This window comes from Neofelis nebulosa, chromosome 14, assembly GCF_028018385.1.
Source record: "Neofelis nebulosa isolate mNeoNeb1 chromosome 14, mNeoNeb1.pri, whole genome shotgun sequence".
Lineage (NCBI taxonomy): Eukaryota > Metazoa > Chordata > Mammalia > Carnivora > Felidae > Neofelis > Neofelis nebulosa.
Window position 1 is genome coordinate 33,265,381 of NC_080795.1, and position 22,881 is coordinate 33,288,261.

The 22,881-nt window shown below is 38.6% G+C and overlaps 3 protein-coding genes across 6 annotated transcripts in view; 2 read left to right on the forward strand and 1 right to left on the reverse strand.

Moving 5' to 3' along the window:
* Nucleotides 1-17,004, forward strand: part of E2F5 (E2F transcription factor 5) — a 31,093-nt gene extending 14,089 nt beyond the window's left edge. Inside the window, exons 2-8 of one of the 4 annotated variants that reach the window (XM_058698454.1) lie at nt 4,436-4,545; nt 5,696-5,857; nt 7,128-7,171; nt 8,408-8,472; nt 9,039-9,306; nt 11,885-11,929; nt 16,393-17,004. In XM_058698454.1, coding sequence (XP_058554437.1) covers nt 4,436-4,545; nt 5,696-5,857; nt 7,128-7,171; nt 8,408-8,472; nt 9,039-9,306; nt 11,885-11,929; nt 16,393-16,421 — 723 coding nt within the window. In that variant the 3' untranslated portion in view covers nt 16,422-17,004. Of the gene's footprint in view, nt 1-4,435; nt 4,546-5,695; nt 5,858-7,127; nt 7,172-8,407; nt 8,473-9,038; nt 9,307-11,881; nt 11,930-13,148; nt 13,948-16,392 lie in introns of those variants that run through there. The other 3 variants (XM_058698453.1, XM_058698452.1, XM_058698451.1) reach the window with 3 other exon arrangements.
* Nucleotides 13,932-19,751, reverse strand: RBIS (ribosomal biogenesis factor). Its single transcript, XM_058698458.1, has 4 exons — nt 19,620-19,751; nt 17,506-17,622; nt 14,356-14,472; nt 13,932-14,060 (listed from the first exon to the last, which is right to left on the reverse strand). The coding sequence occupies exons 1-4, from the start codon at nt 19,728-19,730 to the stop codon at nt 13,989-13,991; spliced, it is 417 nt and encodes a 138-aa protein (XP_058554441.1). The 5' UTR covers nt 19,731-19,751; the 3' UTR covers nt 13,932-13,988.
* Nucleotides 19,752-19,909: 158 nt separating this feature from the next.
* Nucleotides 19,910-22,881, forward strand: part of CA13 (carbonic anhydrase 13) — a 49,042-nt gene continuing 46,070 nt past the window's right edge. The window contains exon 1 of the mRNA XM_058698455.1: nt 19,910-20,042. Within this exon, the coding sequence (XP_058554438.1) occupies nt 19,925-20,042 (118 nt within the window). The 5' untranslated portion in view covers nt 19,910-19,924. The remainder of the gene's footprint in view (nt 20,043-22,881) is intronic.

Below are 22,881 nucleotides of genomic sequence, written 5' to 3' on the forward strand. Positions count from 1 at the left end.
CCAAGACAGCTCTGACCAAGGTCACCAGTGACCTTGCCAAAGTCAAATCCGTGATCAGGTCTCATGCTCATCTGACTCACCCTGACAGCAGTGCTTGACATGGTCACTCTTACTTATACTCTTCCCTTGGCCTCCAAGACCCCACTCTTCCTACTTCTCTGTCTTCACTGGCAAGTTGCTCCTCCCTTCCCAGATCTTAAACACTGGAGTGTGCTGGGCTAAGCCTTTAGATGTCTTCTCTTTCTGTGCTTACCTGCTAGGTGAATCCAGTGGGTTCCATCCCTGTGACCTAAAATGTCTATTTACTGATGACTACTGAATTTGTATCTCTAGCTTGGACTTGTCCTACCCCGCACTCTCGTGTCCAGTGGTCTTCCGAACTACTCCCCTTGGAGGTCAAATTGTTCAAAGCCAAGTTCCTGAGCCAAAGGAACCTATTTGGCCAAACCAAACCTATTGGTTTGCTCAAACCTATTCTTCTGCAGTCTTCCTCATGGCCAGTTGCTCATGTCATAAACTGGAGTTACCCTTAACTCTGCTCTCAGATCTACTACCTGCTATATCTTCAAAATATATTCTGAATCTCAGCATTTCTCACAACGCCCACAGCTGCCTCCTTCATCCAAGCAGCTAACCATCTCTTGAATGGATTATTGCCATTGCCTTCTCGCTGGCCTCTTTTTTTCTACCCAGAACAGCCGGAATGAACCTGTTCTATGCTAAAGCATAGCACCAAATCACCATGTGCTCGGAGCCTTCCAGTAGCTTTCCATTTCACTGGGAGTAAGAGCAGAAGTCTTTACGATGGCCTGCAAGACCCCAGTGATCTGGCCCCTTGGCATATGGTGTTACTGTCTTTATCTCTCTCACTTCCCTTCCCACCCTCCCTCCCATCTTCTCTCCCTTCTTTCCTTTTCCCCCTTTTCTCTCACTCTTCTCCCTCTCACTCACTGTTCTGGCCATACTGACTTCCTGTCTTTCCCTGAAGGAAGTAAGCATATTCCCACTTCAGAGCCTTTCTTTGTTCTTGCTGCTTCTTGTCAGATGTTCTGACTGCTGCTTGTCAGCAGTCACTTTCTCCATTCAATTCAAACGCTTCCTTATTCAGGGAGCTTTAAAATTCTGTTAAATATAGGGGCGCCTGGGTGGCGCAGTCGGTTAAGCGTCCGACTTCAGCCAGGTCACGATCTCGCGGTCCGTGAGTTCGAGCCCCGCGTCAGGCGCTGGGCTGATGGCTCGGAGCCTGGAGCCTGTTTCCGATTCTGTGTCTCCCTCTCTCTCTGCCCCTCCCCCGTTCATGCTCTGTCTCTCTATGTCCCAAAAATAAATAAAAAACGTTGAAAAAAAAATTAAAAAAAAAATTCTGTTAAATATAGTCCCTACATGCATTCCTCCTAACATAATTATTTGTTTATTATTACCTTCTTTCCCTTCTTTGAAGGCAGGGACTTTGTTCTGTTACTACTCTATCCGTGAGACACAGAACCAGCTTGGCACATCACAGGTGCTAAACGAATGAAGGTGGTGGTTGTGATTCATTTTTATGATTTTTATGATTTTATGATTCCATTAAGTACGATGTCTTGAATTACTTCATAAAACTATAATAATTCATACAATTTTTCAAAATACTACATACAACGTGATAGGTCAAGATACACAAAAACTCTAAATCACCTCCACGATCCCCTGCTTCAATCTGTATCTGATGATGAGGCTATTGCTTACCAGCATTGAAGTATTAATTATGCAGCAGACATTGTGCTTAGATTATCTAGTTGAGTCTCTACAATTCAGGTATGTTATTACTCCATTTTACAAAAAGGGAAATGAGGCTTAATGAGTTTGAGACCAGCTGAAGATGGGAAGTGTCAGCACTGGGACTGGATCTCTGTGTGCCTAACTCCAGAACCTAACATCCAAAGAAGATGAGGCTGCTAAATAAAAGCCTCCAGGAGATCCCCCCCTTTTTTTTTCTTCCAATGTTTATTTTTGACAGACAGAGAGAGACAGAGCATGGGGGGCGGGGAGGGGTAGAGAGAGAAGGAGACACAGAATCCAAAGCAGGCTCCAGGCTCTGAGCTGTCAGCACAGAGCCTGATGTGGGGCTTGAACCCACCAACCGTGAGATCATGACCTGAGCCGAAGTCAGATGCTTAATCAACTGAGCCACCCAGGCGCCCCAGGAGATCCTTTTTAAGACATATGTTCTGTATATGCTGGTCTTTTATGTGTTTATATACTTAAATAGAAAAGTATTTAAGAAATAATGTTTAGTTTTGGAAATTAAAGGACTAAAATTTGTAATTGTTAAACCATAATAAATTATAAACTAGATAGATTATAAGCTTTATTCTTTGTTTAAAAAAATGTTTATTTATTTATTTTTGGTGGGGAGGGAGAGAGAGAGAGAGACAGAGAGAGAGAATCCCGACATGGGACTCGATCCCACAACTGTGAGATCATCACCTGAACTGAGATCAAGAGTCTGATGCTTAACCGACTGAGCCACCCAGACACCCTGATAGATTATCAACTTTAAAAAGTCTTGAGCTAAAAGTGAGCATTGATGGCTCTCTGCCTGATGACTGATTGCTCTTGCAATCTAATTTATACAAACGTGTCCTAATACCCTAACCAGTGAGCTATTGCTATGGTTGTGAAGGCTTTTGTGTGTGAGTACATAGATACGGGTAGAGCTGGCTTGGAGTGCTCTGGGTTACTTCTTAAGAGGGCCTCTTCAGAGGGAAGTGAGATGAATTCTCAACTTCAGATTTTTATAGTTAACTTTGCAGGAGATTATTGCTCTTTAGAAAAACAGCTTCGAACTCAAGAAACTTTATGAAGGGGAGGAAACTGCTAAGCTAAGTGCAAGGAAAGAGGAAATCAACAAAACCATGCCTAGTCCTTTTAATTTTCTGGTTCTCTAGAAGAGATGGAACTAAACTAGTCAGAGTTGGGAACTCAGAGCTTCAGTTTCCGGTTCTTCATTCTCTCTGTCATATCCTACTTACTCTCCTGGCCCATTGACTGAGGCATGGATCCCCTTCCTGAAGATCTGAATAATTGCACAGTGGTAACTTGGTATTTTGGTAGCACAAGAAATGGATTGGTAGAATTGACATTAAATGCCCGTGAAGTTGGTCACACTTGCTCCCTGTAGAAAGTAAGTCCAGATTGCAAAAATATGCTTTCCTGGATTGTGTGTGTGTGTGTGTAGAGCTATGTTTTTAAAGAATTAAGAAAGTAATAATGCTTTGGGAGAGCTGGCAAACAATAATGTGAAGCTAAAATCTGTTCATTAATTTGGATTATGTGCTGAATATTGTCAGTAAGGACATGAATGTGTTTTTTCATTATTACCATGACTCTTACAGTGTGACTCCACATTCAAGATACGTTATTGTCTAACTCACCCCGAAAAAGAGCTGTAGGATAACCTTTTTTTTTTTTTTTTTAATTTTTAACACTTATTTATTTTTGAGACAGAGAGAGAGCATGAACAGGGGAGGGTCAGAGAAAGAGGGAGACACAGAATCTGAAACAGACTCCAGGCTCTGAGCTGTCAGCACAGAGCCTGACGCAGGGCTTGAACTCACGGACCACGAGATCATGACCTGAGCCGAAGTCAGACGCTTAACCGACTGAGCCACCCAGGCGCCCCAGGATAACCTCTTTTTTAAGATTGTGTCTGTTCCACTGGGGACCAAAGCTCATAAATGTGAGTGGGAACCAATCAGAGAAACAGTACAACATTCCTGCATTTATTGATGTCATGGTGGCATGAAATATTTTTGTTGACCTTACTTTTGTTTAGTCAGACTACCAGGTTTTTGGATAATATTTGCTGGTACCACAACTTAGTGCTATGAATTTTGATTTCTTGTTGATTTTATGCTTTGTGTTGGGATGGCATGATTCACTCCTCCATTTTCATTGTGAGTTTAAAAAATGCAGATAGCGTATTTCAAAATACTGAAGTGTGTGTATAATTTAGAACTCCCCAAATATCTTAATTACTAACAAGCTGCTGAGATATAATTTTTCAAAGTTTCAAAAAACAATAAAGGCTGTTTTTAGGTGACTGTATATGAACAGATAAAATAGGAAGTGATGTGGGTAGATAATCAGGAGCTCCTTCTCAGGATTAGTCCATAAGGTGACATGAAGTATTCTCACTGTGTTCTTTTATTTTTGTGGGCTTTGTGTCATGACCCTTTATATATTTTTTTCCCATTCTAACATCTGCTGGCTTTTAAATGGGATAATTTCTTTGGTATTTGCAATGTTTGAGAGATACTTTGAACATACTGGTTAAATTTGGCATTGGGTTCTCATGCTGTGAACTTCATAATCAACCTTTTTTTAATTTTAAAATAGGAATTGCCCTTTATTTCATTGTTCTTTGTCTCCCCCCTCCCCTTTTTAAAAACAGGCTGCAGATACTTTGGCTGTGAGGCAAAAAAGAAGAATTTATGATATCACCAATGTCTTAGAGGGAATTGACCTGATTGAAAAAAAGTCAAAAAATAGTATACAATGGAAGTAAGTTACAAACCAATACCCTACTCTAAAACCTATATTTTTCTTCCTGATGCTGTATAAAATCTGACCTTTATACCGTCTGGCTCTCCCTCTCATTTGGCCTGGTATTCTCAACAGGCCCCTCATCTTTCCCTGGACACTGCTCTGGGCCTCTGTATGTGACTCCTATGTTGGGATATTCCCTTGCTGTCTCCACTGTCTGATTTACACACTGAAAATTCAAATCTTATTTTCTCCCTCAAGCTACTCATTTGGCACACATTGCATACTGCTTTGTATTATTGATCCCTTTCTGCGTGAGCATTTAGCTTCCCAACTAATAGAAACTCCTTAAGAATAGGAACTATGTCGTATATATAGGAATATGACCTTGTGTATAGTAGTTGATTGAAATGCATGTTGTCATTCATTAACTGTTGTATGGTTGTATGTTTGAATGTGAAAAATACTTTCGGTCCTGCAAATTCATCCTCTTTGGCCCTAGTTTTTTCTTTTGTTTTGTTCTGTTTTAAAGCCAGAGTCTCACCAAAATATTAAAAGGTTGTAATTTACCAGCATCTCAGTCTATATCATGCGACTTCCAGGTGTAAATATGTAGCTTTGACATCCTTTTCTTTCTTTCTTTTTTTAAGTTTATTTACTTTGAGACAGAGAGAGAGACAAATGGGGGAGGGACAGAGAGAGAGAATCTCAAGCAGGCTCTGCGCTGCCAGCACAGAGCCCAATATGGGACTCGAACCCATGAACCATGAGATCACGACCTGAGCCAAACTCAGACGCTCAGCTGACTAAGCCACCTACATGCCTCAGCTTTGACATCCTTTTGGTGCCAGTCACTAGCCCGTCCTTTTAGATGAAAAACACCATTAGAACATAGAACTTTTTTTGACTTTATAAAAATTTTTATTTTCTGTATGGCAAAAACACTGAGAATTTTTGTGATTTGATTGTTCTTGCCAATAAATTTTCTAAGCAAATATGTTCAGAGGTACGATGTTTAAATTTTCTAAGGATTTTAATGCTTGATTTTTAGAAGAGTGTAAAGATTTTTGTCTTGAATAAATTACTAGTTCAGTTCTATTACTATAAAAATTAAGTGATGTTAACCTGGGTCTGATACTGGAGATACTGATTCTCATACGTTTTTAAGAGGTGTAGGTGCTGGCTGTAATACTAAAGAAGTCATAGATAGATTAAGATATCTTAAAGCTGAAATTGAAGATCTAGAACTGAAGGAAAGAGAACTTGATCAGCAGAAGTTGTGGCTACAGCAAAGCATCAAAAATGTGATGGACGACTCGATTAACAATAGATATCCTTTTAAATAAGTTACACATGTAGCTGTAGTATATGTATGTATATAATGCATTCTTCCAGTCTGAAGATCAGTTACTTTATTCTAATGTTTCACAAAGTTTTCTAACTGGATAAAGTATTTTAATTTTATAATATTCTAATAATTTATACTAATATTCGAAAAGTTTTTACCTCTTAAAATTACAAAGTACATCTATTAACATTGTTCCTTTGTTGCACTGAGGAAAAAAAGTCATTACTTTAAATCTACCATTAATAGGATGCCACATGCTAGCTAAAGTGTGCTTAGGGGGTCTCTGAATATTAGAAGGAATTGTTAAATGCACAGGTATATTTAAATAATTGTGCTCAGTGTTCTGAAGTGGTAAACATTCAGTTACCTCTCAAGTTTTGAAAAATTAATTTTGGCTTGAAACTATCAAGCCAAACTATCATGGGCTGGCAATCAATCCAGGATACATTTTTGCCTAATATTAACTGAAAGATACAACCTACTTGAGGTTGGGGACCAAGGCTTATGTATCCATCATATTAAGTTGTGGGAAAAAATTAGTGATGTACTTCATGTGTTTCCTAAAAATCACTGTTCTCTTAGATACACATGATACTCTTGATTTGTAAACTTACCTAGATACTTATGGAATCTCTTAATTGCATTTATCTTCTACTACCTCTCATGAATTTTTGACTACTGTATCCAATTTCTTATGTTTTGTAATTTGTTGAATAAGTCCATGATCTCATTTGTTATTTCTTTTCTATGGACCAAAGCTCCTTAACAATTTGATAACTTAAGTGGGGTTTTCAGGCTGTACCTTGTGGAGCCCCAAAACACAAAAACCATTGAACTAGCTGATCATAGACTTTGCTGCACTGCTTTCCAAGATTCTGGCCATTCCCAGACCCCTAAACCATGACCAGGAAAATTCTTAATGTGGAGGCATGTATGGTTGCTCTCCACTCCTGCTGACCGCATCCTTTTCCCCATCGCTCTTTCCCCGCCCCAGAAGCCCTGTCTCCATGAGGAATATGGAGGACTCAAATGTCACAAAAATCAAAAGTGGCTTCTTAGAGCAAAGGATGGGTACCCCTCTTATGGACCTTTATCTTTGCCTTTTCAGACTAAAGACGTCTTTATCTGACCATGTGTGGCAACACCTTCATGCACTTGGTCATTTTGTTTATTTTGGCCTGCAGATTTATTATCTTAATTTAAATGCCGAGACCTTGGTATACATGTTGTTCCTTAACTCTTATGGCAGTACATTTTCCTATGTAACTCATGAAGACATCTGTAATTGCTTTAATGGTAAGTACTATTAGTTTGTCCTAACATTCTTCCTCTGGTCAACCTATTTAGCGGAGAGTGAGTCAAAATTCCCCCACACACTCACCCTAAGTCATTAGTTTCAGGAACTGTGGACGTTCTGTGTTACTCTACAGTGCTCTGTAGTGATAGGCTGCCTTTGTTTCCGTTCTCATGACAGTAACTGCTTTGCACAGTTTTCACTTCATTGCCTGCATTGGTGGGTGTAAACTGTGTGTGGGAGGGGCAGCTAAATCAGAGGGAGATTAAACAGTTTCAAAGTCACAGAATTGCAGGGTCAGTGATTAAATTTGATCAAATATATTTCTCACTGGCACCGTTTAGAAACCATGTGCAGTGTGCTGGTCACAAATGAACTCAAAGAAAGCGTGAGGGCAGAGTTAGGTTAATCCATTTTATAACCAGGACAGTTACTCCTAACCCTGTTCCATCCCATCCCCTGCCTCCATGTTTTCCCCTTGACAGGACAATACAGTGTATTAATAACTTTGGTGGGGGGGGGGGGGGGGGAGGAGGCTGTACCCCATAATTATAATACAAGTAAAATGAAATTTTGCATACATATTTATATTAGTCATGTATGGCCTGTTAAACAGTCATGCATATTATGCACATAAAAAAAAAAAAAATCTGCCAAGCACCTTGCCAAGTGAAATCTGACTTTCCAAGGCTATGTTGACAATATGTGTGGCCTTATTGCTTTACTCTGCTACCATATATCCTGAGCTTTCTAAGAAAGTTTGAGAAAGTATTTTTAATTTTCAGCTCAACAGTCTGCTATAGAATTTAGCTTTAAAATTAAGTTCACTTAAGCTCAAGATTTCACACTATCATACCTAATTTCTAGTATCCCTAGTCACTTAAGTAATTTAAAAATCTCAAGTAAACAGTGTCGAGGCTAACAGTTTCAGGAATGTCAGACTTTATGCAAGACTGAATGACAGCAAAATTAACTTGATCAGAATTTGTTCATGAGAATAGAACTAACGATGAGTATTTACCCTCTTCTCAGATCTATTACATATATTACTTCATCTAATCCTCAAAAGAAATCTATGCAATAAGGTTTATTCCCCCCATTTTACAGAATTAGGAACCAAAGCCCAAGGTTACCCAGCCTGGGATTCAGACCCAAGCATCTGATTCCAGAGCTCACACTCTTGCCACTGTATTCCAAGATCAATAGTATTTTCTAAACTTAGAAATTTTTTTCATCAGGTGATACACTTTTGGCCATTCAAGCACCTTCTGGTACACAGCTGGAGGTACCTATTCCAGAAATGGTATGCAGGGTAACTTTTCTTAATGTGGATCTGCTGTCTTAAGAAGGACAAATGTATTATCTTTAGCTGAACAAGAGCTAATTGTGTGTAAACACTTTCAAATACTGCTTTTAAGTTTTCTATCTGAAAGTATTTATATATGAGTTTTATGTCTTTAGTACTTTAGTAAAATTATAGAAGTGACTGAATAAATCATTTAACATTTTGAGTATAAAAGTTTTTTTATGTGATTTTTTGAGCTAGAAAATATTAAGGAATGAGTAATGATATAATCAATAATCTTTTAAAAAGTCAGTTAAAATGACTATATCTATAACTGATACAGCAATCCTAGCTGAGGAAAAAGTTCAACTTAAATATCCACCATACCAGATTGCATGAAATTGGGTCTTTTTCAAAACATTCTCTAGTTGAGTCAAAGACATTTATTGACTCTATTCTATGTATAATTCTATGTTATATATACAATTAGTCCTTTATAGTTTTGCTTATCTTAATTTTTGGTGTTCCAAAGTAGTTAGTAATGTTAATATTTATTCATTTGTTTATACCCAATAACCTTAAAGGGTCAGAATGGACAAAAGAAATACCAGATCAATCTAAAGAGTCATTCAGGACCTATCCACGTGCTGCTTATAAATAAAGAATCCAATTCATCTAAGCCTGTGGTTTTTCCTGTTCCCCCACCTGATGACCTCACACAACCCTCCTCTCAGCCCTCCACTCCAGTGACTCCACAGAAATCCAACATAGCAACTCAGAATCTGCCTGAGCAACATGTCTCTGAAAGAAGCCAAAATCTTCAACAGACTCCAGCCACAGACTTGTCATCAGGTGAGTGTAGAGCCTTTGTTTTAAAAAGTAGAGAAGGAAAAATATGAATAACGTATTAAGTAAGTTGGAGAGCTTTTCTGAATTTGTCAGCCATGGTAATTCTATTACCAAACACAGGAGGAAAAATGGTAAGCTTAAGAAGTATATAGTGTCTCCTACACAGGACACACTGGGATAGGTATTATGAGGAAAATTTAAAAACAGATCCTGCTTTAATTCTGTTACTACAGATTTATTTTTTAGGTGATATACACACACAATCGGATTGTATATTCAGCATATATAATTGGATACAGTATAATGTGGCTAAGACCGTGTAGCATTATGAATAGTGTGAGCAAGGAAAAGATAGTTAATGGACTTATGTATGCAGTTTTCCTTAGAATTCCATGTTCGGAATTGATAGAAATTTGTTCATTCCCCCCCCCCCCCCCATTAATATTTGCATGTCAACTTTTTTTTTTAATGTTTATTTATTTTTGAGAGAGATACAGTGTGAGCAGGGGAGGGGCCAAGAGAGAGGGAGACACAGAATCTGAAGCAGGCTCCAGGCTCTGAGCTGTCAGCACAGGGCCAGACATGGGGCTCGAACTCACGAGCGGTTAGATCATGACCTTCTGAAGTCAGAAGTTCAACCGACTGAGCCATCCAGGCGCCCCACATATCAACTTTTTTATCAGAGGTTTACTTTGTAAACCTTAGTCACTCATCTCTTAGTCACTCTAGGATGAATTATTGAAACTATTGAACTAGCGATGAGTATTTACCCTCTTCTCCAATTACCTTTAAGAAAAATCAAACTACTATAGAATATAGTGACATTTGCCTCTTCATATTCCTTGTTATACTTTTTATTTGGAAAGTTTAGTTTTATAGCTGATAAATGGTCTCAACTCCAAGTTAGGAAATCCTGCGTTCCTAAATTGTTTAATCTGAAATGAAAATAGCTAAATCTCCAAAAACTGGGCATTAGGAGTACTGTCCACATCTAAATTTGATTCCAAATAAAGGGCCCATGGCAGATATTCTCTCAATATCTGAAAGAGTTGCTGAATGAAGTCGTGCCAGTCTAGATGTAATATTGCAGATCATTAAAAGCTACATTGTACACAATCCAATTTGTTTATTTTTACCTTTGGGATGTGTCTCATTAGAATGTGGCATGAGTCTTACTACTGTGGGAATTCACAATACTTAAGAGTGAGGCTATAAAGATCTAACTGGACACGGTATTTTTCCTCCTTTCCTTCCTCCAGAAGTATTTCTATACTTAAGATATAGAATGGGGTGTGCACAACAAAGTGTACTCCTTAAAAAGTTTATGATCTAATTATAATTAATGGGGGCAAATCTAAAGACAGACAAGCTCTCTGTGCTTTAATTTAGACACCATTAGTAAGTCAGCTTCCACAAAGCATTAAACATTTTTTTTCAGCAGTTTCTGTATATAGTTTTGTATTTGGAAATAGTAGAGAAAGTAATTTGGGGTCAGATTTTAGAGAGGACCCTGAATATCAGACTGAGTTGGAACTTTAGCCAATAAGACAAAGATTTGTGAGCAGGGAAGTAGCAAGTTAGAAACTGCACACTGGTGAGTACAGGAGTAACAAGAAGATGCTTTTGGCCTGGGAAACAGAAGAGATTAGAGGCAATGGAGAATGAATATATGGTGTCTGCAGTTATGTAACTATAAAAGAACATTATGGCTAAGATGGGTGATAACAATGGGATTGGAAAGAGGAAGAAGAGATTTGAGAAGTATTGTTTACGTAAAATAAAATAAGTAACTTTGATGTGTGAGATCCGGAGATAAATTGGAGGAATGGAAAGTAATGTTGAAGTTTCGAGATTGGGTAACTGGGAGAATTACAGTACTACTGACTTTGTAAAACCAAGGAGTCAGTTTTGGGAGAATGATGAAGAGTCTTTTGATCTACATCTTGAGTTTAGAAGTTAAAAGTAATGCGAAGCAGAGTAGGTGCTCATGAAAATGGTATCTTTCTGTAAAGTTCTATACTTTAATAAAAGCTGCTAGTGTTTAACTTTTTAAACACTACTGTTTAAATATATGCTGTTTTTTAAATAACTGCCCTTTTTTTGATGTTTATTTTTGAGAGAGAGAGAGAGAGAGAGAAGGGCAGAGAGAGACACACACAGAATCTGAAGCAGGCTCTAGGATCTGAGCTGTCAGCACATATGGGGCTTGAACTCATTCATGAACCACAAGATCATGACCTGAGCTGAAGTTGGATGCTTGACTGACTGAGCCACCCAGGAGCCCCATAACTGCCTTTTAAAAAATTTTGAGAGAGAGAGAGAGAAAATGTGCATATGTGCATGCGTGTGAGTGGGGGAGGTGCAGAGAGGGAGAGAGAGAATCCCAAGCAGGCTCTGTGCTGTCAGCGCAGAGCCCAATGTGAGATTAGATCCCATGAATAGTGAGATCGTGACCTGAGCCAAAATCAAGAGTTGGATGCTTAACTGAGCCACCCAAGCTTCCTAAAGTAACTGCCTTTTACTGTCAAAATATATAAATAGAACTGTAACAAAACTTTATTATCATATTTGTTTCCAGCAGGATCTATTAGTGGAGATATCATTGATGAGTTAATGTCTTCTGATGGTAAGTAGTTTAAAATTTTACTACTTAAATATCAATAATGCTTCTCTAGAGTTTATGAGTGGCAAAAGATTGAAAAGAAATGCAGAATGTGTATTTTTTTAACTGCTTAACATCCTATGATGATTCATGAAAAATCTCCCACTTTAAAGTAAATCATAGGCATCCTTCAATTTTTATTTTACTGCATTTCAAGAAAAGAAAAAGGCCAATAAGGGGATACTTATCACTTTCACTGAATAAATTTCTAAACTGTTAGCCCACTAGTCTTTTTCATGTCTGAAGAATTTGGCCAAGAAAAGTAAAATAATATATAGGTAATCTCAAAACCCAGTTTTATAAATATCCCCACAAAGGCCAATGTCAAGCTACCAATGTGAACTATTACTAACATTACCCATGTCATCATCTAATCTGAAATAATCCTTAAAAATCAATTGCTACAAAATATTATAATTACTTTAATAACTCTCTTGGGCTTTCGCCTTCCTGTAAATTCTTGGATTCAGTCCTGTTTCCTAACAAATATAGCCGAACCTAGGAAACTGCAACTGTTAAATTAGCAAATGGTACAATAACCACTTAGAGAATAAACATTTCTGTAGAAACAAAACATCAGCATATTTATGAAGTCTAGTTCCTATTTCTCTTTTCAAAGTAGGAGCTTATTTAGCAGAGATCAGAGGAAATACTTTGACACTGTTTTTGAATCATACATTTTAGTGTATGATTCAACCAACAAAAATTTTAACCTCAGGGCGCCTGGGTGGCTCAGTCGGTTGAGCTTCCGACTTCGGCTCAGTTCATGATCTCACAGTTCGTGAGTTCGAGTCCTGCGTCAGGCTCTGTGTTGACAGCTGAGAGCCTGGAGCCTGCTTCAGAGTCTGAGTTTCCCTCTCTCTGCCCTCCCCCCGCTCATGATCTGTCTCTCTCTGTCCCTCAAAAATGAATAAATGTTAAAACAAATTTTTTTTAAATAAAAAAAAATTTTTAACCTCTATTTCTTAAGCTATACCAATGCATAAATTATCTTTAAATGAGAATCTTTCAAAATATACACTAAACAGAAGTCGTTAATTTGATTACAACTTTTTCTATTATTTCCTAAAAATTCTTATATAACATTAAGAAACATAGTTTCTTTAGATATTTGAGTATTCTGTGAAACATCATTAACTGTATATAAAACCCATGTTTAACACTGAATTTGTTTTACTTGCAGTGTTTCCTCTTTTACGGCTTTCTCCTACCCCGGCAGATGACTACAACTTTAATTTAGATGATAATGAAGGAGTTTGTGATCTGTTTGATGTCCAGATACTAAATTATTAGATTCCATGGAAACTTGGGACTGTTATCTACCTCTAACTGTAACATTTTAGACTTCTTAATAACCTAAGTATTTAAAATAATGAATGTAACACCTTTTTAGTTCACTGATTCTGAAGTGTTCTCTAATAATTTCTTTTTTACTTCACAAAACTTCAACCATAAAAACAAAGGGCTCTTTTCAACCATAAAAACAAAGGCTTTTTTTCAGGGGAAAAAGTGATTTAATACCCACAAATCCCCTCCCTTCCCCCTTAAGTGATTACATTCTGGGATTTCACCTTTTCTTCCAATTCTGAATCCTTCTGTTTTTTTCCCTCTTATGAGAGGAAATTTAAAGTAGACTAAGGTCATCAAAAACAAACAAAGTTGGCCAGCAGCTCATCCCTTGTCTTATATTTTTTTACTGCCACGAAACTGTCCGTATTTCTGTGTGTCCTCCAATCCAAAAACACATTCACTGCCACTTATAAAGTGAAGGATGTAAACTAGGATATATTAACTGTTTCAGTGAACAGATTTTGTGAAGTGCCTTCTGTTTTAGCACTTTAAGTTTATCACATTTTGTTGACTTCTGACATTCCACTTTCCTAGATTATAGGAAAGATCTGTTTATGTAGTTTGTTTTTAAAATGTGCCAATGCTTGTACATTAACAAGATTTTTAAAAATAAAACTGTATAAAACATTTAATTTATTGGTCTTCTTGGGGTATTTGATGTATCACCAGTGTATTACAATTGAGCCATCAATCTTGTCGCTTCATCAACATTAACTGATTCGTTTTCATGACACTGCTGAGGAATCTGAAGGGAGAAAAATATTGTATTTAAAAATGTAGATAACAACAGTCAACAAAAATGACTTGTATATAATATATTACCTAATTTAATATCTTCTAGTCATACCTTTGGAAACGGAACAGTAAATTCTTGTATTCGGACTCAATGTTTTAGAGTCTGAATGACTCAATATGCTATATATACTACAGAGCCAAGGATAGTAGAGAGCCAAATACTAAAAATTATATTCAAATCACAGGCTTTAAAAAGTTAGAGTTTAGCTTATTAGCCGTAACAAAAGGAAATGATTCACACTCACCAGCTGTTTCTGCAGAGGTTCAAGGGAAAGTCCTTTGGAGAAATGTGCAAGTTCCTTTTGTATATCTACAAAAGCTTTATTCACTCTGTTAACTTTTTCATCATTCACAATGTTTATCTTTTAAAAAAGAAAAAAAGGTTATTAATCTACAATCTTGTAACCATAAATAATAAAATATATCCAACTTTAATTTAATCTTGTTAAACCTAAAAATGTAAAAATTCATCAACCCTACCCATTTGTGGGGATAATTTACACAAAAATTCTTACGGTCTTATTGGGAAGTTTTAGACAAAAGGTTCTGTGTTTTTAAAAATAAGAATTATGTGGACATACATCATATTTAGACATGGTATAGGCACATTAAAATACATGACCACAATCCTAGGCTACAGTCATCTCTCATTGTAAAACGAGGAACCTGGATCAAATGCTTTACTTTTTTTTTTTAATTAATTTTTTTAAAGTAAGCTGTGCCTGGTGTGGGGCTTAAACTCAGGACCCTGACGGCCAGAGTCACATGCCTTACTGGTTGAGCCAACCAGGTGCTCCACTTTAGACTCCTTCTAACAGTCCATCTCAGAATCCTTCCTTGACCTCCTTGCCTTAACAGAAGTCCCTTCCAGTCTCCTGAGGACAATTTCCCTTACAACCCTCCTCTCTTTAAATCTTGTTTTTCACTGCTGCTCTGAAACCATTTCTCCTTAAAAACTCTGCCCCTAATGCATCAGAATATTCTAATACCTCTTTCCTCATTACTGTCACCTGCCAACACATATACTTGCTCCCTCACGAAAGATCTCAAAACTCAGCTCACTGACCTCTCTCATGCCTGGTGAGGGGCTTCAACAAAAACCTAACCCTCTAGTTTCTTAGTCTGTTCAGGTCCTCAACTCCCAGATTCTTTCCCACTACCTACCTCAGCCATCCACTTCCATGGATTACCTTTGGCTGCAACTTGTAACACCTCCTGTTCTTCAAGTTCACTTGGCTTATTAACAATTCTTCAATCTTCCTGAAATCTCCCACCAATTTCACTATTTTTCACTTTCCGTATCGTCACTTTTTCCTTTAGCCAGCCCAGATTCTGTGACCATTATTTAATCAATCACTCCTTTACTCTCTTAACTTTCCTTCTCTTCCTTAATCAAACCTACTTGACAAACTAGTTAAACTCAACTGACAGCTTTTTCTGAGCCTAAAACTGAATCTGCAGAAAATCTAACTGGCTGGCTTCACTTTAAATTCATGATCACAAACTTCAATTTACCATGTATATAGTACCTGGCAATCTTAAGACCTCCAGTTAGTAAATTAGGCCACTTTTCTGAGAAAACTATCTGACACCTTCCCCAACCAGGCGGCCTACCCAGATTTCCCTCCCTTATATATCTTTCCATTAGCATACATAAAGCGGCTAGCACTTCTATGCAAACAATATGATCTCCTGTCAGCCAAATACACCAAGTTTTTCCCCAGCATGGGGCCTTCGCATTTGTTATTCTCTCTGCCTAAAGTGTGCTGCTCCCAACACTTTCCAGAGCTTTATATTACTATGATAAGGAAAAGATAGGGTTCAGTAGGCAGAGAGGTAAAGATTAGGACCTGAGGTCCCTGGTAGGGAAAAACACTTTGGAACAACGTTGGGAGTGTCTGACCCCAGCAAACCCTTCAGGCATAAGGTTCCTCTTAAAGTAAAAGACCCCACCTACTCCCCTTCAGGCTTCCTTCAGGAATTTGACAAAAGACCTAAGTATGACCATAGGCCACCCCCTGGTACAATGGAAATGAGCCAATCAGGAATGGACAATCCAGCACCAAGACCTGCAAGCCAGTAAGGGTATAAAACCTGAGAAGGAACAAGGGGGAAGGGCTGGGGGGGTGACAAGAACCTTATATAACAAGGACCCTTGCCTACAGTCCTTAGGCATTCACTTTGAATGCCCCCTCTCTGTAAAGACAGCTTTCCTACTTACTACTCTTACACTCCAATCTTATACTCTAATAATAAACCTTTGCCTGCTGCTCATTTTTTAGGTACACCTCTTCATTCTTTGAAGAGGTGAGACGACGAACCCAGGGTCCTGAGGTAAAAAATCCTGCGGCATCACTTGCTCCCCACCATCTGGATCTTGGCTTGAATGTCAACTTTGAAAGCAATCCTGTGTAAAACTGTCACTCCCTACCCCATCATATCACCTAGCTTTATTTCCTTTATAGCATTTACTAAGTAAGTCATAAAAATGCTCCATCAAAATGCTTAACTTAGCTAGTTCATGAAAACTGAAAGATACAATGTTACATATCTTTGACTATTTTGCCAATTACAAAGTCCTGGAGACCTGACTCCACCTACTACTTAAACTTGAAAACATTTTCTTGAAGAATTTCCTGAAAGAATCTACTTAATCTTGAAGAAGAAATTTCCCATTTCCCAAATATTTTGAGGAAAAAAACACAAAAAACAAAAACAATAAACTCCTTTCTTTCCCAATTTTGCACTTTAAGAAAGTATCTTATCTTCATTTTATAGGTTTTTGTTTGAGTTCTAGATATCAGGGAGATAAGAATTACTAAGAAGAAAAAGAATGGGTGCCGATCAGCATTTCATGTCTCGATTCTGTCAGGAGGTTCTTGAATATATTTGGGGTCAGAGATAAGAACTGTTTCCCACACCATGGTTTTGGATAATTTCTATGCTCTGATAAAGCTTTTAAAACTGTTCTTTGGAGCCTCATGCATTTGCAGTTAAAGTGCTTTTTTCTTGGGGTGCCTCTGTTGGTTGAGAGTCTGACTCTTGATTTTACCTCAGGTCATGATCCCAGGGCTGTGGGATCGAGCCCTGTGTCAGGCTCTGCGCTGAGTGTGCAGCCTGCTTAGGGTTCTCACTCTCCCTCTGGCCCTCTTCCCCCACTCACGTGCTTTCTCTCTCTTTAAAAAGAAAACAAAGTGTGCTTTTTTCTTTTCATACATATACATCAAGAAAGGGGGGATAATTTTTCATTTAAAAAAAATAAATGTTTAAAATTATCTTGCCTTTGTGAGGAAGGCTAAGAACCTGTTTTAAATAATAGCTTTCAGTTTTTCAGTGGCTTTACAACTATGCTTGGCTTGCAAACAATACTGTCAGAGTACTTAAATAATACTCACCTTCTTAAGATTAGTGGTAACCGGTTTTGCTTTGCTTTTAGTCTTAAAGTTTTTTTGGCTGGCTATATGAAATACATTTCTGGCCCTCTGTCCTCTTAGTTTGCTCTTGGCCATTGTCTAGGGAAAAAAGAAACAGAACTCAATTAAGCTCAATTTAAGTTTTTAAAATAAAGGTACCAATTTAGTGTAAGAAATTCCATCTTACTCCGGATTTTTTAAAGTTGCTGTACGTATTAAATTATTTCAATGTCTTTCGTCACTACTAAGTTTTCTGCCGTTTAATGCAGAGTATGTGCCTAATTCTTTTCTGTATCTCCAATACTTGGCCCATAGGAAGTACCATGTTAATTTCTGCGGGTTGAATTCATTAATACTATCAACACAATTGTTTTCTCAGCTCTCTGCAGCATATGACAACATTAACCACCACCATCCATCCTTCTGTTGGTTTATATACTACTATACCACTCTGGTTCCTATCATACTTTAGGATGGACTCCTCTCCCCTTCTTCCTTTTTCATTCCTTTTTACTTGCCTTTCTCTCCTATGTACACTTCTTCAAAATCAGTCCTTAATTCTGCACTTCCTACCTTACTTTCACAACTTCCATGTCACCTGTATGTGAATCGCTCTTGTTGTGAAATTTTACATATTTTCTTTGCTCTATAGTTAAACATGCACGTAGCCTGTAAATTTTACCTTAGAAATGTCTTTCAAATCTGCTTTAACAATGCATATGAGGAAAATTTTAAAAATATTAATAGTTAAGATTTATTGAGGTTTTAAAATGTGTATAAGCACTATGTGAACATTTTATTGCTTTAGCCAATTTACTCTGCACAACACTGTGGGAGGTACTATTATCCCCATTTTATAGATAAAACTGATGAAAAAGGCTAATTTGCCCAATGTCACACTGTTAGTAATCAAGAAATGTCAGGATTCAAAGCCAGGAAGATTAGATCCAGAGCTAACATCATGTGATTTGGTCTCTCATATACAAATAAAGCCAATACAGAAACATAGTATAGTACTGCCTAGTTCAGGACTGTATTACCAGCATGGTCCCTAGGTCCATTTGGTTGGACCATAGATTGGCAAACTATACCAATGGATCAAATGAGATCAGGCACCTGTCTCTGTAAGTAAAGTTTTAGTAGAACACAGCTATGTCAGCCTGATCATGTATTGTCTGTGGCTACCTTCCTACTACAATAGTCCACAAAGCTTAAAGTAGTTATTATCTGGCCTTTTGCAGAAAGAGTGCCAACCCCTGGCTTAAGCCATCTGCATTCAAGTCTATGCATAGTGCTGTGCGATGAACCTCTCCAATATTAAGTTTCCAGTGACTTTTCCCATGCCTTAGGGACAGTGAGCTTTGTCCTGGTATATTGCCAGAACCCCAAATCTAGCATAAATATGTCAAACACATCTCTTGCTACCTCTCTATACATACCCATCCTAGCCTACAAATTGCTGTTTGAAGACACTTTGCACATTCTTTCTTTCCTTTCCTCAACTTTTATCTCTGGACTTAAAGGAAATTCATGATTACTAAAGAGGAAGTAGAAAATACACATCATATCCCCCCAATTAAATAATCTAAAATCCTTCTTCCAATAGTAACCAAAAATCCAATCACTCATCTAGAATTTATTAATAACGTACTATGTGCCAGCTGTGCTATAAATGTGACAATACAAAAACACGTATGTGATACAAACACGGACACATGGTATGTGTCCCTACATGAAGCATACAAATGGACACAAGAGGGAGAGGTCTACTAGAGTCGTGGACTTGAGAAAGGTTCGTGGAGAAGGGAATACCGTGGTGGCTGAGGCAATACTGATATTTTGTTGACAACAACGTGAAAATTGGGATGACAAGAGACAACGAAAAACTGGTACCCTGACAAGGGCTTAAGGCCCAAAGGCACCTTGGTTTCAGGCCTCGGCCAGCAGGCAAGCCGCTGCCCAGTAGGATTGCCCTGAGGTCGCGCGCGATGGAACCCAGCCGCCGGGCCTCAGCGGTACAAGACCCACCGGTCCTGTCCCAACCCCCTGAAACTTCACGACAGTTTGCCAGAAAATTTATCAACATCTTACCATACCTTCGATAACCTCGTGCAGCACGTCAAACTCCAAGCGACGCCATCTGCACGCACACGATCCAGGAAGTTCCGGGGGGAAAGGAGCCAGTCAAAATTCCTCCCACAGGCCATAGTTCCGCCCACCGAGCGGAGTCCCACCCACAGAGCACGGCCTGACACAGACGAAGCCCCGCCTACCAAACGTAGTTCCGCTCAGGAGCGGGTTCCCACCCTCGTAACGTAGTCCCGCCCATAGAGCCTGCTCAAATGCTGAGCTCCTTCCAAACCTAGCGAAGCCCCGCCCACAGGGTGAAGTTCCACCCACCATGGGAAATCACGTCCCTAGAGCATCCCTTACTTTAGGCAGCATTGAGGAGTCGTACTCTGCTCCGGCAAACTGGAGGCGTTGGAGACGCAGCCAAGCTGGACTTCCAGGGCTGATGGGTATGTGCACAGAAAGCACTGAGGCGTTTCTGAGGTTCCGAGCCTTAAAGACAGTCACCAAGGGGTCGGCCCTCAGCCGCAGACTCCTGACTGGCTCTGCCCAAGCTCCCAGGAGGTGGCGCTGCGCACCTCTGGGTGGCGTCCTGGGCTTGGCTGGAGGTGCAAAGAACCTTGTTGGCTGGAGAGATGGGGGCTATAACCTCGAAAGGGGACGTTTGGAATGAGCGAGGAGATGGAATGCTTTTCTCGTGTAGTTTCCTTGCTCCAAAAAGAGAATTTCTAACAGCACAGCCGAGGTACAAGAAAATATAAAAAGAAAATAATTATCAGGGAACTTAGAAAAACTTAGAAGAAACATTTTTTGCCTTCTGGTTGTGAGTCCGTGTGTATTTCTCAATTAAGACATTTTGGGTTGAGTTTTCTAGAAAACTGATTCAATTCTACTAAAAGGAACTCCTCATTAAGTTTTCACATGTTTATTTTGATGAGTTCATAGGAAAATCCAGATTTTAAACGCATGTAGAAGTACTAACATTCATATATCAATTTATTACTTTCAAGAGTTTAGCCTACACTAAGTATCAAAATAAAGCCATAATTCCACTCTCCTTTTGCACGGAAGATACTAGCTACCAAGGTTCATATTTTAAGCTGTTGACACGCATTCGCAAAACTAGTACTGAACAAAACCAAACTAGGATCTTTGTGGGTTGGCTCTGGGTCAAATTTTCCGCCCAAACAGCCACTTGCCTGCTTATAGGAAGATGAGCCGCTTATACAATAAATCGTGTTATTATGTTAATATTCATCACAAAAAACTAGGGGATATATTAAGGAAAGAAATAATTACTGTCAGTGTGTTTATTCAAATATTGTATTCTAAGACTGACTTTTTAAATTTTTTTTTCTTTTTTTCCAACTTTTTTTAAATTTATTTTTGGGACAGAGAGAGACAGAGCATGAACGGGGGAGGGGCAGAGAGAGAGGGAGACACAGAATCGGAAGCAGGCTCCAGGCTCCGAGCCATCAGCCCAGAGCCTGACGCGGGGCTCGAACTCACGGACCGCGAGATCGTGACATGGCTGAAGTCGGACGCTTAACCGACTACGCCACCCAGGCGCCCCTAAGACTGACTTTTTAAAAAAAATTTTTTAACGTTTATTTCTTGAGAGAGAGACAGAGCGTGAGCAGGGAAGGGGCAGAGATCGAGGGAGACAGAGAATCCGAAGCAGGCTCCAGGATCTGAGCTGTCAGCACAGAGCCTGATGTGGGGCTCAAACTGGTGATCAGGACCTGAGCCGAGGTGGGTCGCTTAACTGACCAAGCTGCTCAGGTGCCCCTAAGAGTGACTTTTAAAAAACAACTTAAAATGCTGGTATAAAATACCAGTAATGTGCGGGGGCAAAACCAAAATTACAGAAAATCATCAATCTTTTACAAGGCCCGAGTTATCTGCAAGTACTGAAGCAAATAAGGCAGGTTTAATTATGGTTACTTGAATGTGACGTTACTGATGTATATGAGGAAGACAAATAGGTGTAATAGAATGACATCATAGTGTTTATGAAAACTTATGGGACTGGCTCTTTTATTTGAAACGGTGAGATAAAGATACATCCAGCAAAGAAATAGCATGGTTATACAGGCAAAAGCAGAAGCATTGTATGAGGTGTGAGTGAGAAGTCATGGATTTCTGTTTTACCTTTCTCACCAACCAATAGTGTGATTATGAAAAAGTTACTTCATTTCTCTGTGCTTCCCTTTCCCATATGTAGATGGTCATTCATAGAGTATGCCCACTTCAGAGAATGTCCATTCTGTTCAGCATCCTTTCTGAGGAACCATTCTTCTCCCATTAAGTGGTCCTGGTTGAGCTGATAATTACAGTCCTCCTTGAAAGATTTTCCAACTAGAGCTGGTGAGGAATGCTGTTTCCTGCATTTAGAGTCTTTGTATTGGGATGATGTGAAATTAGGGCTGCTATCAGCCATCTCCTCCAGCAACTTGCAGGAGGCCTGTCTGCAGTGGGAGGGAACGAGGGCAAATTACAAAATAGAATAGATCTGACTGAACAATAGAACACAGGACCCTGATGATGTCATTTGAATCTTTGGATTCAGCCATAGATGCAAGAAAGATCTATCCCTAGATTTCTCAGTTACCTAAGCAAAAACATTGTGTTTTTTTGGCTTCAGTGGTCTGGGGTTATTATTATTTTTTTAAATTGTACCTAAAAGAGTCTTTATTCCTGTCCAACCTACTTCACAAGACTATTGTGCAGAGTTAATAAAATACAAAGCAGGAAAGCATAAGATATTACTAGGACAAAAGAAAGGATCATGCTAATTTTCTAAAAGCTATTTACCTATGAACCAAATGAATCATATATAAAGAAAAAAATAACTTCAAGTTTTCTAATCTTTAAAAATACATGCAAATATCATTTCACATTTTTCCTACAACCCTAAAAATAAAATCATAAGTAGAAAAAACATTTTTCAGAAACACTAGTTTTCCTGTTGAAACTTAGCAATGCAGAGTTCTGTATACAGATCTGGTCCTCAAAGAACTGTCTTAAAAGTAATTCAACGAGTAAACAGGGATAGGTAGGGGGAATAAGAAAATGAGAGCACACACAGATAATTACAAACCATTCATAACAAATCTCATAGCCCTTTACTGGAACAAAGCCAGTCTTGTATATATGATACGCTATGATAAACTTGTTTTATCGGTTCAACTTTATTCTCCCCAGTGCTCAGTTTCATTTGATCACAATAGTTTGAACACCTAGGCTCTGTGGGAGCTCAGAGAAGTACATGATCATTGCTTTCTCTTA

What these genes read in the sequence shown, in the direction of transcription:
- RBIS (XM_058698458.1), bottom strand. Translation starts at nt 19,730, where the DNA reads ATGGCCTGTGGGAGGAATTTTGACTGGCTCCTTTCCCCCCGGAACTTC. An exon ending in GCTGCACGAGGTTATCGAAG is followed by an intron (nt 17,623 to 19,619) that starts GTATGGTAAGAT and finishes TTTTTTCCCTAG; the next exon opens with ACAATGGCCAAGAGCAAACT. An exon ending in AACCTCTGCAGAAACAGCTG is followed by an intron (nt 14,061 to 14,355) that starts GTGAGTGTGAAT and finishes TTCTCCCTTCAG; the next exon opens with ATTCCTCAGCAGTGTCATGA.